At 37.0% G+C, this 13753-nt stretch overlaps 1 protein-coding gene across 4 annotated transcripts in view; it reads left to right on the top strand.

Annotated features, from left to right (window-relative positions):
* Positions 1-1235: 1235 nt before the first annotated feature.
* LOC128691890 (serine/arginine-rich splicing factor 5) overlaps positions 1236-13753 on the top strand; it is a 47633-nt gene continuing 35115 nt past the window's right edge. For 2 of the 4 annotated variants that reach the window (XM_070100939.1, XM_070100936.1), the window contains exons 1-4: positions 1236-1375; positions 10100-10236; positions 12155-12225; positions 12401-12544. In XM_070100939.1, the coding sequence (XP_069957040.1) occupies positions 10117-10236; positions 12155-12225; positions 12401-12544 (335 nt within the window). In that variant the 5' untranslated portion in view covers positions 1236-1375; positions 10100-10116. Of the gene's footprint in view, positions 1376-7207; positions 7342-10099; positions 10237-12154; positions 12226-12400; positions 12545-13753 lie in introns of all 4 variants that reach the window. The other 2 variants (XM_070100937.1, XM_070100938.1) reach the window with 2 other exon arrangements.

The raw sequence follows: 13753 nt of genomic DNA, 5'->3' as shown, positions 1-13753 counted from the left end.
TTCGGGGAACTGGAGCACAGATCCAATTCCCTAAATCAAGAGCCCCTCACCAACATCAAGGAACCTTCCTTGAGGGGTGTAAATTACAGAGAATAACCTAAAAAAAAAGTCGGACAAAGTGACTTATTTCCATTTTATTTCCAGGCTGAGGGACTGATTACCTCAGTCTAGTAAGTAACTTTATTCAGATACAGGTGCACATAAATAGTTAGATAAATTATCATACATAGCAGAATATATCTAGATTACCCAGGATAACCTTCCTATAATAAATATTCCTAAATAGTGTTCAAGAAGCATTTCATTCACTCTCAGTCATAATTTCCCTTGTGTTTCAGCGCTTCTTTTTTATAATAATAATAATAATAATAATAATAATAATAATAATAATAATAATAATAATAATAATAATAATAATAATAATAATAATAATAATAATAATAATAATAATAATTATAATAATAATAATAATAATAATAATAATAATAATAATAATAATAATAATAATAATAATAATAATAATAATAATAATAATAATCAATCATAATTTACAGTGACTTCATAACAATATTAACGAATTTATAGTCATCACATCACTCATAAACCATGACAATGATTATAAATTGTTGAAAAATTATTTAAAATAGACAATCGCCGTATTTCCCCTGCCATAGTTGATAATATAGCCCATAAAATATTTTTTCGAGATTTCTTGAACGTTATGTTGACTTATTTTGGAGGTCGCTATAAGCTAAATCTAATAATTTAATACATATTTTAGTATCAATATCAGCTGTATGATCTTTGGGCTATTATGAAAAAATCTTGTATGTGTATTGATTGGTTAAATAAAATTTATGTAATAGGAATGGAAGAAGCGTCATGGCGCCTACCCTCACGAGTCTTGGGGTTATTTGGGACATTTTAAGCATCAGCAGGAGACCAACATGGACTCAATATAATAGGGAAGATTTTGTAATAGCTGGGTTTTGAGTAGTAATGTTCAGTAAGTCGAAATTCTTTCGTAAATAATTTTTTAAATGAATATGCTGAGTAATCTTATGGCAGCAATTACGCGTAAATAAGTTCCAATAACTCCAAAAAATTAATGTAATTTTCGCGAATATTTTAATTACCGAGGATATAAAAAATATAAAAAAGGTAGATATACGAGAAAAATTCATTTAATGAATGAAATAATCAAGAAGAATGACGGGAAGAGGGAGATTAATAAGTAAATATTAAGTAGAAGGTGTTGGGTGGCTGAGGTTGTTAGTTGTGAGAGTCACCACCAGAGGTTAGCACGTGGACGCCGCCGCCCTCACTTAACTCTCCTTCACCTTCATATAACTACTCATTTCCCTCTAAATGATACGTAAGTTAACTCTTGAAGGTGTTGGTTACAGCCTGATGAAGCTCAGTTATGTGTGGTGTTAGTATTTTGTTAATAAAGAGGTGAGTTATGGAGGGACGCCCAGGAGGGTTACTACGCCATGTTGGACTCGGGAAAATTATTTATCTGAACACCTAAAATACATTGTAATGAGACCCTTGTGACACTTAGGCTTGCTCTGTAGGCCTATTATTGGTAGGGGACAATGGGTGTTGTTTTATGGGGTATTTGGGAGAGGATGGGGAAAAATAAATGGTTATGGAAGACGCCGCTGGCTCTATACTACGTCATCTTTTTAACGCTGGTGAGGGGGGGTTGATCCAAGGCATTGGATCTGCCCTTCTCCTTGATTAGGTCAAACCTGAGTGTTTCCACGTACCCTCAGGCGGTGTAGAACCCCTACAGGTTTAGCGCTGTCATGTTATTAATGATTATTAATTTGTTAGGTCGTTCATCACAACAGCTGCACTCAAAAAATTCTCCAGGTAAAGTTGACGGGCTCTATGGAGCTCTTCCAGCTGTACCAAGCCTTAGATGTGACGCTAAATGTATAAAATACCGACGAAAATATACATTATCTTACCTGTTTGAGCAGTGATGTGGAGAAAAATCTCCAGTTAAAGGGGGGGGTTAGCCCCCTTCAGTAAGTAAATTTATTCAGGTATACACAAATACAGTTATATAGATTATCATATATAACAGCATGCGTAGAGTGCCTAGGATAACCCAAAAAGTCAGCGATTTATTTCCATTGGTGTCCTCTGAGGGGCTCGTGGCTTCTTTCACTTCCTCCTAAAGAAATCTAATTGATGATCTGTATTCTAGCACTGTACTGTCTATGAATATATTTTCGTGCCCTAGCAACAGAACTTTAAGTTTATACAGGTACACATAAATAGTTACATAAATTGTCATACATAGTTGCATAAGAAAGAAGGAACACTGTAGCAGGCCTACTGGCCCATGTGAGGCAGGTCCAAATCTCCTACCAGCTTAAACCAATGCCCAAACCTAGTCAGGTCAGGTCACATTCACTTATGGAGCACGGTATCTCGCCTAGTAGCACAAGCTAGTCGGGTCCAACTCGCACCCATCCGCGCCCACTCGTGTATTATCTAACCTATTTTTAAAACTACACAACGTTTTAGCCTCAATAACTGTACTCTGGAGTTTCTCATCCATAACTCTATTACCAAACCAGTGCTTTCCTATATCCTTCCTGAATCTGAATTTTTCCAACTTAAAACCATTGCTGCGAGTTTTGTCTAGGCTGGATATTTTCAGCACGCTATTTACATCCCCTTTATTCCTGTTTTCCACTTATGCACGTCAATCATATCCCCCCTAATTCTACGGCTTTCTAGTGCAGATTCAGGGCCTCAGTCTATCCTCGTAAGGAAGATTTCTGATACATGGGATCAACTTTGTCATCCTCCTTTGTATGTTTTCCAGAGCATTTATATCCATTCTATAATACGGTGACCAAAACTGTGCAGCATAATCTAGAGGAGGCCTAAATAAGGATATATAGAGTTGTAAAACAACCTGAGAACTCCTGTTGTTTATGCTTCTTGATATGAAGCCAAGGATTCTGTTAGCTTTATTGCATGTTTGTATTACCTAGGATAACCCCCAAGAAAGTCAGTGACTTGTTTCCATTGGGGTCCTTGTAGTATCTTATTTAAACTTTAAAGTTAAAACAGTTAAATAATTCAACTAAGTGCAAAGCAGTTACAAAACAAGGAGATATACTAGGAATAAAGTAAACCAAGTTATTTACATTAACACTAAGAGAGGGTCACATCACAATATTAGGTACAGGTATGTTAGCTATACAAGAAATTACTCTCCCTTTCTGTCGCTACATTCATTAGGCACCTTTTGGCTCTTCCTGAACTAGCTCGTGATGTGACAGGCTTTGACATATGGAGGCAGTCCATTCCACTCCACTCCTTTATTGTTATGCAGTAAAAGGTGTTTGAAGCCTGACCACCACTGTGGGTACTACAAAGTTGTGTTCCCTTCCCCTAGTACTATAATTTTGGTTCCCAGCTGCGACAAACTTGGCAGCAAGTTATTCTGGACACGGGAAATTTTATAAATGATTTAACTTTGTTGTTTTACTGCCTTCAGTATATCCAATTGTAATTCTTCCTGGCCTATATGCTCTCTTGGACCCAGGTCCAGAATAAATCTCTCCATTTTGTTCTGGGCGATTTGTAGTCTTTAGTTTTTTTTTTTAAGGCACAGTACCATGAAGAGTAAGAGTAGTCTATATGGCATTGTATAAGAGCTCGACATAGGATGCTGCGAGCCTCAATAGGTGCTTGTCAGTAGAGGAACTAGTCTGGCATTCGCTATCTTTACTACACTGTTCCCTGTCAATTCTCCTGATGATATTGAAGGTTGGGTTCTCCATTACACTGGACATAAAATTATTTGTCGGTTTCAGTTAACTTTTCATGCCAAAGAGTATGGCTTCCATTTTCCTGAGGTGTAACAATAATTTATCTACTAACCATATGTTGTAAGAGACTAGTTCTAATAATAGTACATTAGCTACATCTTATAGGTCTTGACCTGACACTAACAAAACACGTTTGCATATAACACCTTACGTTTGACACTGATGGGCATGTCATTCACATAACTATGTAACACGAACAGTAAGGGGCCCAGAATACTTCCTTGGGGAACCCCACATGCTATCTGCAGGGGTTCTGATTCTGTGTTGTTGATCTTGACAATATAACTATTGTTTAGGTAGGGCTTAAACCAATATACAGAACCCATGTCGATAGTTTGTAGTTTCTTACATAATATATTGTGGTTGACTACATCGAAGGTCTTTTGCCAATCTGGGGTCACCATACCTGAGATTCCCTAGTAACATTTGAGTTCTCAGGTAGTCCATCAGATTAATTAGGGAGGTGTTGGTCGAGTAAGATCAGGAAACCCGATTGGAAAGGTACATAACTACTTGACAGTATATTGCCTTCTCGAGAATTTTAGACATAAATTTCATTTGGATTTTTAACCCTGGAGGGTTAGCCACCCAGAATAACCCAAGAAAGTCAGTGCATCATTGAGGGATACTGTCTTATTTCCATTGTTCCATTGGGGTCTTCAGTCTTGTCCACCAGGATGCAACCCACACCAGTCTACTAACACCCAGGTACCTACTTGCTTGCTAGGTGAATGGGACAACAGGTGTAAGGAAACATGCCCAATGTTTCTACGCTTACTGAGAATCAAACCACGGGGAGACTGTGTGAAGCGAGAGCATTGTCTTTCAGGCCACGGGACACAAAGTATGCTTTAGTAAAGTTTATTTATGTACAGGTACATGTAAATACGGTTACACAAATTATCATACGTAGTAACATATTTAAATTACTTGGGATAACCCAAAAGAGTCAGACTTGTTTCCATTGGGGATCCTTTAATAATTTTTTTTTAACATCAACACCCATGCCTACATAATTTACACTATGATAATTGTACTTTTGTGTACCTGTGCCAAAATAAACTTGAGTTCACAAGAGGGGTGGGTTGCTTTGATGCAGGTGAGAGGGGGGGGGGTTCTTAATCCAAGGAATTGTACTTGCTGTCCCATTGGAAAATGGTATGATGATACCGACAAGATGTGGAAAAAGACACTCGTGTACCATTCAGGACATTTATTACAGGAAACCTTTCCTCCAATAAATGTTCTGAACTATACATAAGTGTGTTTTCCATTTACTGTCCCATTGTTTCAGACTTGAATGCCTCCCATTTCCTGCTCTATATGACCTCTGGGCTTAATGCTTCTCATTGATTAAAGTAAAATAATTGCAAGTTATTAAATGTAATTGAGGTTTGTTAGGTTGCATTAAAAAATGAGGGTTGTGCGTTTTATTTAGGCTGTCAGTCGGGACTATCAGTTCGGAAGTATTGATTAAACGAGTGAAGTGTCTTTTGAATAGAATCCCATAATTCCCACAGTCTTACATGTAAATATAATTGTACCTTTTTTTTTTTTTTCAAGTAAGTTATGCTTGCTGTTAAAGTTTCTAAATTTAACTAGAGACCTTGTCACTTGTTGGAAAATGACTTTTGATTGGTGTCTTGAGAATGTTGATGAGATATTCTGTAAAGTTACTTTAACATTAAGGCTGACAGAGAAGTCCTCATTAACTAAATGTAGAACTTCAAGGTCAAGGTGAGGGATAGCTTAGTGTTACTGTCTTGGTTTGTTTACCTTCCCACCCCTTCTTGGTATGAACATTGCTCCTTTCTCCTCGTGGTAAGGGTTTTGACTCGGAGGTTCATCATGACTGTCACTGGCCAGGTGAGAGTTTGGTTTTGACATGCCCTTGACTCTTGAGTTTAGAGTCAACAATTCTTTAAGCTGTCATGATCTTTAACCAGAAATACAGGTGTCTGGTAAAGTCACAAACTCAGCACTGACATCGGTGCTTTATCTAGGCAGCATATTTGGCGACTTAAAATATTACCATGATTTGTCTAACATTATTTAATGAGGGTATTACTTTTAGATAATTTTACTGAACTTATATATGGGAGAACTCTTGCCAGTAAGAAAATATCACTTCTGGCCGATTGATAACTTGTAATATCAATGCGATCACAGTGTATAGAAATTGTGTAGTTCTTGGACTGGTTATAAGTTCTACTGAGCCTAGTCTGAGGTCAATTACATAGTTGACTGCCAGGTTAACAAGGCTGCTGTTGCCAGTGGCTATAGGCCTACTTACCCTTCACAACCTGGCTGATTGCGTATGTATATTCTGCAGGTAGTGGTCTTGTGTACGTCTTGAAAAAAAATTTGTTCCAGTAACATTTTTTTTTTTATCTAGTAGGTTGTTTTTGAACCAGTGGAAATAAGTCACTTTGACTTTCTTTTGGGGGGTTATCCTGGGTAATTTATAATTTTGTTACCAAGACAATTGTAATCACCCAAAACTTGTTCAATTGTACTTTTGTGTAATTGTATCTACCTCCCAGCTCCTAGGGTTAACAAGGATTCCCATGAAGGGAGGGCTTAGAGGGGCATGGGAGCTCTTACAGTAAATAGTTAAGACCCCTATTTACGATGATGCAGATGTGAAGTTAGCAAGCTGTGAAGGTGGTGCTGGTGCTAAAGCTCACTGTCTTGACCCAAAGGGCTGAGGAGAGCTGGGCATTTCACATCTTGCAGAACTTTAATAAAAAAAAAATCTATAGAAACATTCATTGTTTGAGACATTGTCAGAATAAAACATGAAAGTTTTTCCTATGAATTTTGTTAGAATTCACCCCTTAAAAAATAGTAACATCCATTGTCTTGCTTTTTGCTTATTTTTTTTTATATAAAACTACAATATAATATACTATTATGTTTTTTTGGTTGAAGTCTTTTTTGGATGTGTCCATATGTTTTCTTAGTTGCTTGGCTCTTGTGTTTAGATTTGAGAAATTCTGGTTTGCTCGTGTACAGTACAGTACTTCATGTATTGGTTGATGCTCACATATGGCTGCTCTGGAAACTAACTTGTGCATCATGCTATCCAGAAGTATTTTATTCCCTATCAGTCTTGTCTACCAGATTTGTGCAGTTCTGGAACCTGGAAGGACAAGATTAAAGTATTATCTAGTTGGTTTACTATTTTCAAAATTCATATTAGTGGATTTGTATGGTAAAGTCTCAATAAAATTACTGACATTAATTTTATTTCCAACATCATTCCAGTTTTTTAATAATTCTTTATGGTGTCCCTTCAGTTTGCTCATAACATCCAATGATTTCTGATTTGGATGCTTCCTCATCAGATTGTCAGTGCCAGAACTCTCCACAGATGACAGGTGAATTAGGGGTACTTATCTTGATGAGAGGGGCAACTTCACCCTGGCTGACCTTTACCCCACCTTGATGAATTTGATGGTTTGCCAAAAAGGAATACAAAGTAAGTTTAATCTTTAAAGATTTAGAAGATGATATATCTTTGGTAATTTCTTAGCAGTTAGATGTATTGCAGGACTGGGGCTTTGCAATTACATTTTGGCAATCAGAAAATATCAAGAGTTTGAGGATGCATATTGAATACTTTGTATGCATGCTTTCTCTGCTCATCCTCCTCCAGACATCAGTTTCCCAGAGAATGTACTTATTTCCTTGGGAATTGCCACTTAAAATATCTTGTTCCACTTTCTACATAAAATTATATCCTTGGTAACTTGATACACACAACCTGCATATAGAATGAAACTTGTACTATTTGGTCTGACTGGTACCATTCATTAGTTTACCCTTTCAATGTCCAGACCTCTCAGAATTAATTTTGCTCCCAGTGTCCACTTCAAAAAAAAAAAAAAAATCTTTTGGAAATAGTTAATCTTTTTCTAGAGGTCACGACACCAAATGTATGAAATTTGATGGAAAACTTACGGCGGGGTGCAGGCACAAAGTTAGTGGTCTCGGCGCAATTTACGCATCATCGTCGATTCCATTGCTTTGTTCAACCAAATTCTTAGTTGTTTCACAAATATGCCTTCTATTCTTTGAATTGAGCCCAAGACACTGGCCATTCAACTATTACAACTGCCCTATAAAGTGCACAGCGGTTGGTAATTTGGCCAATTTTACACAGTTAAAAAAGTTTTAAAAATAATGCAAAATAAACAGTGTAGACACGACACATTTCCTTGTTCATTAATCATGTCCCCAGGCCTCTTATATTGCACTTGCCTTCTGTTTTGAATTCATTCTCATGCAAATAAAACATTATCTATTTTCTGGGTAATAAAATATATTGAGGAATGATTGGTCATTGTTTTCTGCATAACTACTACAGTGGTACCTCGAGTTTTGAACAGCTCCCAACTCTAACAATTATGTAAGTGTATTTTTGGGGGTCTGAAACGGACTAATCTAATTTACATTATCCTTATGGGAACAAATTCATTTGGTAACGGCACTCGAACAGACTTCTAGGACGAATTATGGTCGAAACTCGAGGTACTGCTGCAATTGAATCAGACCTATTAAGAACCCATAGAACAGATGGGGTGGGGGGGGGGACCTTTCCTATCCTTAGAAAAATCTGCAAAAAAATAAAATCTTTCCACTAATTTGAACCCAATTTAAAGATACTTTTCCTGAAACCAACCAATATCATCTTTTTCAATAGCATGTCTTCTATTTTGTCAAATAGCACCAATTGCCAATAAAGCCATAAGAAAAACATTGCTAGAAAACATGAAGTTATTTTATACCAAACATGAGTTCAGAGTTTTGCTTCTCCCATCATGCACTGTGGGGGCAGGATTTTTTTTTTTTGTATGCTATGCACACCGCCACACAGACCCATTCGCTCATATCAAGGCCAAAATTTACCACTTGCTGCTTATCCGAGTGGAGGGATCCTGGCCTCCGTAACAATTCGTGATGCCCACTGAAAGGGTTAAACAGTATAGGTTTCTCTAGCCATGTTCAGTGAAACAGGTGTTAAGAACAGTCATTGTGAAGCTCCAATTTGTTTCTCAAAACGAGAGGCTTGTACTTAAGATGACCACATACAGAAATTATATTGGTAAAGGGAAGGTGCTTTGATTTGTCTCAAATTTTAATTCCCCAAGGGTTTGTAAGGTTGCTTAAAAAAAAAAAAGTGTTGAACTATCCATGTGAATGAAGATTAATGCCTTGTGAATTATGGATAATGACTTGTCAGTTGTATGCTGTTATTTATGGCTTGTGCAAGCTGAGCGATGAATTTTTGTACGATTGGAAAGTACGTCTTTTCTTGCCAGTCATGCTCTACCAAAGTGTTAAATAACTGGACTGTTCCAGTACTGTTCAATATAAAGTTAATTTAAAATAAGTTCATGATTGATGCAGTGATAGCTTTAGTAAAGCTGTTATATTGATCTTTACTGGGTTTAATACTCTGTGCAGTATTCTTCATGCAGCTTTTTTTTTATTTAATTTCTTCCATTTTTCATTGTACATAGTACAGTACAAGGTATTAGCACTAAACTACTCCACACATCTTTCACTGCACTTGCTGTTCTCTAGGTTTCCTTGTAGAGATTTGATTTTTTATTCTCATTGAGTGTTTGGATCAGCCATTAACATTGTTTTTTCTTCATTCCGACACGTTTACATAAAGTAGAAGTATTGGGGGCAAGCATAGATCATTGTAGTACTCCACTGGTGATATCCTGAGGATTTTTCTTCATTGCCTCTTGAATCTTGCCCATTATGAAGTACTTTATTCTTAGTTTTGTAGCTAGCGGATTAATTGGGAATTATTCACTCGTGACTTAGGGCCATGTTGAATAAAGACCTTTGTGTGCATTATATTTTTTTGTGGCAGGGAACTTGAATCTGTACTGTATTTGTTTATTTGTACTCTGGTTTTGGTTATTGCCAAAATAAACTTTATTACCTGCTATTCTTTCGCTTTCAATACTAAGTCTGGTCTGTTTTCTTAAGAAATAGAAATTGGTATGTTTTGAAATGCAAATCAACCAAATGTGGTTTGCACTGGATCAGATATGAGCGATGGTGACAGAGTTACCTTCCCTCAGTAGGAAATGGCTGCTGGTAATTTACATAAGTACCTGATAATTATGATAATTAGTCATTCTGTAAGAATTATATTTATCTACATAGACTTCTAACTTATTGATTACCTATGAATTTACATAAATTTCTGTTTCCAGAGTGAAGATTGGAAAGGATGGCAAGGGTGTATGTTGGAGGGTTGCATTACAACTGCCGGGAGAGAGATTTGGAGAAGTTCTTCAAAAGATATGGCAGACTTCGTGATTGTCTAATTAAGAATGGTTATGGTTTTGTGGTATGTATATTTATTTTAATACAGCAATTCATTCTCCCCATGTCATCAGGTTGTCATTTGTTTTTCTTTTTCTGGAGGCATTGTAGTATATGTGGTTCGGACATGTAGAGAATATGAAATGAAACAGAATGACTTCGAGATTGTATAAATCTGTAGTGGAGGGAAGGCAGGGTAGGGGTTGGTCTAGGAAAGGTTGGAGAGAGGGGATAAGGGAGGTTTTGTGTGCGAGGGGCTTGGACTTCCAGCAAGCATGTGTGAGCGTATTTGGTAGGAGTGAATGTAGACAAATGGTTTTTAATACTTGACGTGCTGTTGGAGGGTGAGCAAAGTAACATTTATGAAGGGATTCAGGGAAACAGGCAGTCCAGACTTGAGTCCTGGAGATGGGAAGTACAGTGTCTGCACTCTGAAGGAAGGATGTTAATGTTGCAGTTTTATAAACTAGTGTAAAGCACCCCTCTGACAAGACAGTGATGGAGTGAATGATGAAAGTTTTTCTTTTTCAGGCCACCCTGCCTTAGTGGGAATTGGCCGACGTGTTAAAAAAAAAAATTGTGTAATGATTTTTAGTTAAAAAGCTGAGAGACTATAGACTGGCATTAAAAATCACCATTCTGTGTTTAGTAGTGAATGTCAAGCTACATTTCATCAGTGATGTCTAAAGATCGGGCAGGAAGTAGTTTTGAGGTATTTTTCAGTTTTATGTAGATTTGCCAAGAAACTGTAATTCAGTCATTACGTATTTGGTTTAAGCCATGGTGTTTTAATGTATTACCTCTGCACTCTGCTTAATGCATAATATTGTATTATATGTAGTGTGTAGTGGCTGATCAGTTAATTGGAACAAAAGTTAAACATTATGACCTGGCCAGATTTGTCACTTGATTGAAAATATTTGAACTAGTTCACCTATTGGTGGAACAAGCAAGCATCATCTTATTCAGATGGTTTGCAATAGACAAACCCTGCAATTGCTTTTTGACTGATCCCCTGTTCTTGCCTCCTGCACTGCCTTCCTTCTGATGTTTGAGCATTGGTTGATCTGCTTACAGCTGAATTGGAATCCGTTCCAGTCCTGATTCCCACTGCAGTCCTGACACCTTCAATCTGTACTGCTATACGACAGAACTGCATTTGCATCACTTGATCCTCCTATCCTCAACATTTTCTAAGGCTATCTGGTATGGGTTGTACTACAGGGAGAGTGGTAACACTTCTGACAGCTCTCCCTGTTTACAAATAAGATTGGATGGCAGGTTAAGATTGATTTGCATCACAACACAAATTTGACTTATGATCCTGAATTTGAATGCTTCTTTATTTCAATGTGAACTCTACCTTTTTCTGTCCCATCCCATCTTTATCTTGATTCTTCACAACATTCACTCTGACAATTGCTACCCACTATTCAAGCATACCATTGACATCATGGTACATCCTGTAATGGCTTGTCTGCCATACAGCTTCTCCTCGCTTAACAGAGTTCCGTTCCTGAGACCATGTCATTAAACGAATTCATCACTAAATGAGGACCGAACTATAATGGTAGTGAGTTTATCAGCCATCTTTGGTATTGTTTTAATGTCACCTTTGCACCATTTATAACATTCTGGAATATTTTTAAATGTTTATACAGTAGTGTACTATATATTGAAATAAAGCAGAATAGAGGAAATCAGCTCTAATATACATTATTTAAGTATGAATACTGGTCAGAGAGCCAGTCGTAAGTCCGAGGCGTCCGTAAACAAATACGTCGCTAAGTGAGGAGAGGCTGTATTGTCAAGTTTTAGCATATCTGGCGTTTTTTTCCGGTTTGTATCCTATGGTGCAACATTAGCCTCTGCAAAAGTAGTGCGGGTGCTGTCTTTTAATTAATTTTTAAGCCTCCTCCCTGTTATGCTGTTTTAATTTCTAGGAATTTGAGGACGAGCGTGATGCTGACGATGCTGTTTATGAAATGAATGGCCGTGACCTTCTTGGAGAGAGGTAATGTCCTGTAATTATGTACATAGTTTATCATTTTTAATTAAAAAATTGTATAGCTATTTGTTTTAATTGGTTCACAACTTATACTTTATGAATTTGGAGTTAATTCATGTGTAAATGATTATTTATCTATTTAATTCACAGCCTGTTTTAACATTACACTTGTTTCTTTTAGAGTTACTGTTGAACATGCTAGAGGGCTACCAAGAAGAGGTGGATATTCTGGATTTGGAGGTGGTGGTGGTGGTGGAGGAGGCGGCGGTGGTGGTGGAGGAGGCCGGGACCGTGAAAGAGATCGTCGGCCTGCTTGGCTTGACAGGTAGGATGAAAATGTTAGACTTTAGAAAATGCTCTTGAAGGTAGAATATTTAGAGGATAGATGTATGTTCTTGAAGATAGAATACTTAGAGGATAGATATATGCTGATTCTAAATTTGTATTTTTTAGTTATATTTGCATTGTGTATATCCAGTTTTGACTTTTTTTCCCTAATGTTTCATTTCTGGGTTATAACTTTAAAACCTCAGTGGATTTGCTTCAGACTTATTTTAGAATAACATATACCTGAAATATGCTTTACCAATACTGATATACTACTGGTACAGGTCAGCCCCCTGCCAATATTTACATTGTGGTCTGGACCTCTTTCAGTGTGTGTCCTAAATAAACCTTGTTAGCTCTTTGTGTTAGGAGATTCATAATGTGATGGGTCATCTGATTTAAGATTTTACTGCACAGTAGATTGTGTTGATCTCAGTCCACATTTTGTTAGTCTAATGTGAAAGTTCTAAAAATAATGCCTGAAGCATGTCTTGTGGGATGTCTCAGTAGATGTACAGTAGACACCTGTTAATTCAGTGTCAAGTTCCTGGGCCTGCCATTGATAATATATAATCATATATTAAGAACATGCTGGAAAAATTGGTCTCTCACAACTACATCCTCTCAGCCATCATTTGCTCACTCACTACCATCCTGCTACATCCTCTCGTCCAACATTCGCCCACTCATTACCATCCCACTACAACCTGTCAGCCATCACTCGTCCACTTATTATCATCCTACTACCTACTCAGAAAACCTACCCATTCATTTAATTAGTTATCCACCTGCTTGATACCCATTTGCTTCCTTGGGATGCTCAGGCTGGGAAAGGCTTGAAAATAGATGGAGTTAAAGATGTAGTGACATGACATACCCAAATGCCTTCAACACTTGATAACCTCGTGAGGAAATATCAACATTAGTTAATACAATATTCACTTCTGTATAATTATCCCTTAAAATGCTGTGGGGCTAAAAATAAAAACATGTCGTACGATTCATTAAATTGAGAAAAAATGATTGTCTGAAATCAGATATTTTTCTGGTTGGAATAAAACAGAATTAAAATATAAATAATACTTGTGTAATTATGCAGTTGCAAAATTGTTTTTGTGCATGGTATGGCAACGTTGGTTCCTGCCGTTTGATGTGTAATACAAATAATTTTTAAACTTATTCTTCAATATATGTAATTTTTTGCCTT

The sequence above is a fragment of the Cherax quadricarinatus genome, chromosome 75 (genome assembly GCF_038502225.1).
Source record: "Cherax quadricarinatus isolate ZL_2023a chromosome 75, ASM3850222v1, whole genome shotgun sequence".
NCBI lineage: Eukaryota > Metazoa > Arthropoda > Malacostraca > Decapoda > Parastacidae > Cherax > Cherax quadricarinatus.
This window is presented reverse-complemented; position numbering and strand designations above follow the sequence as displayed.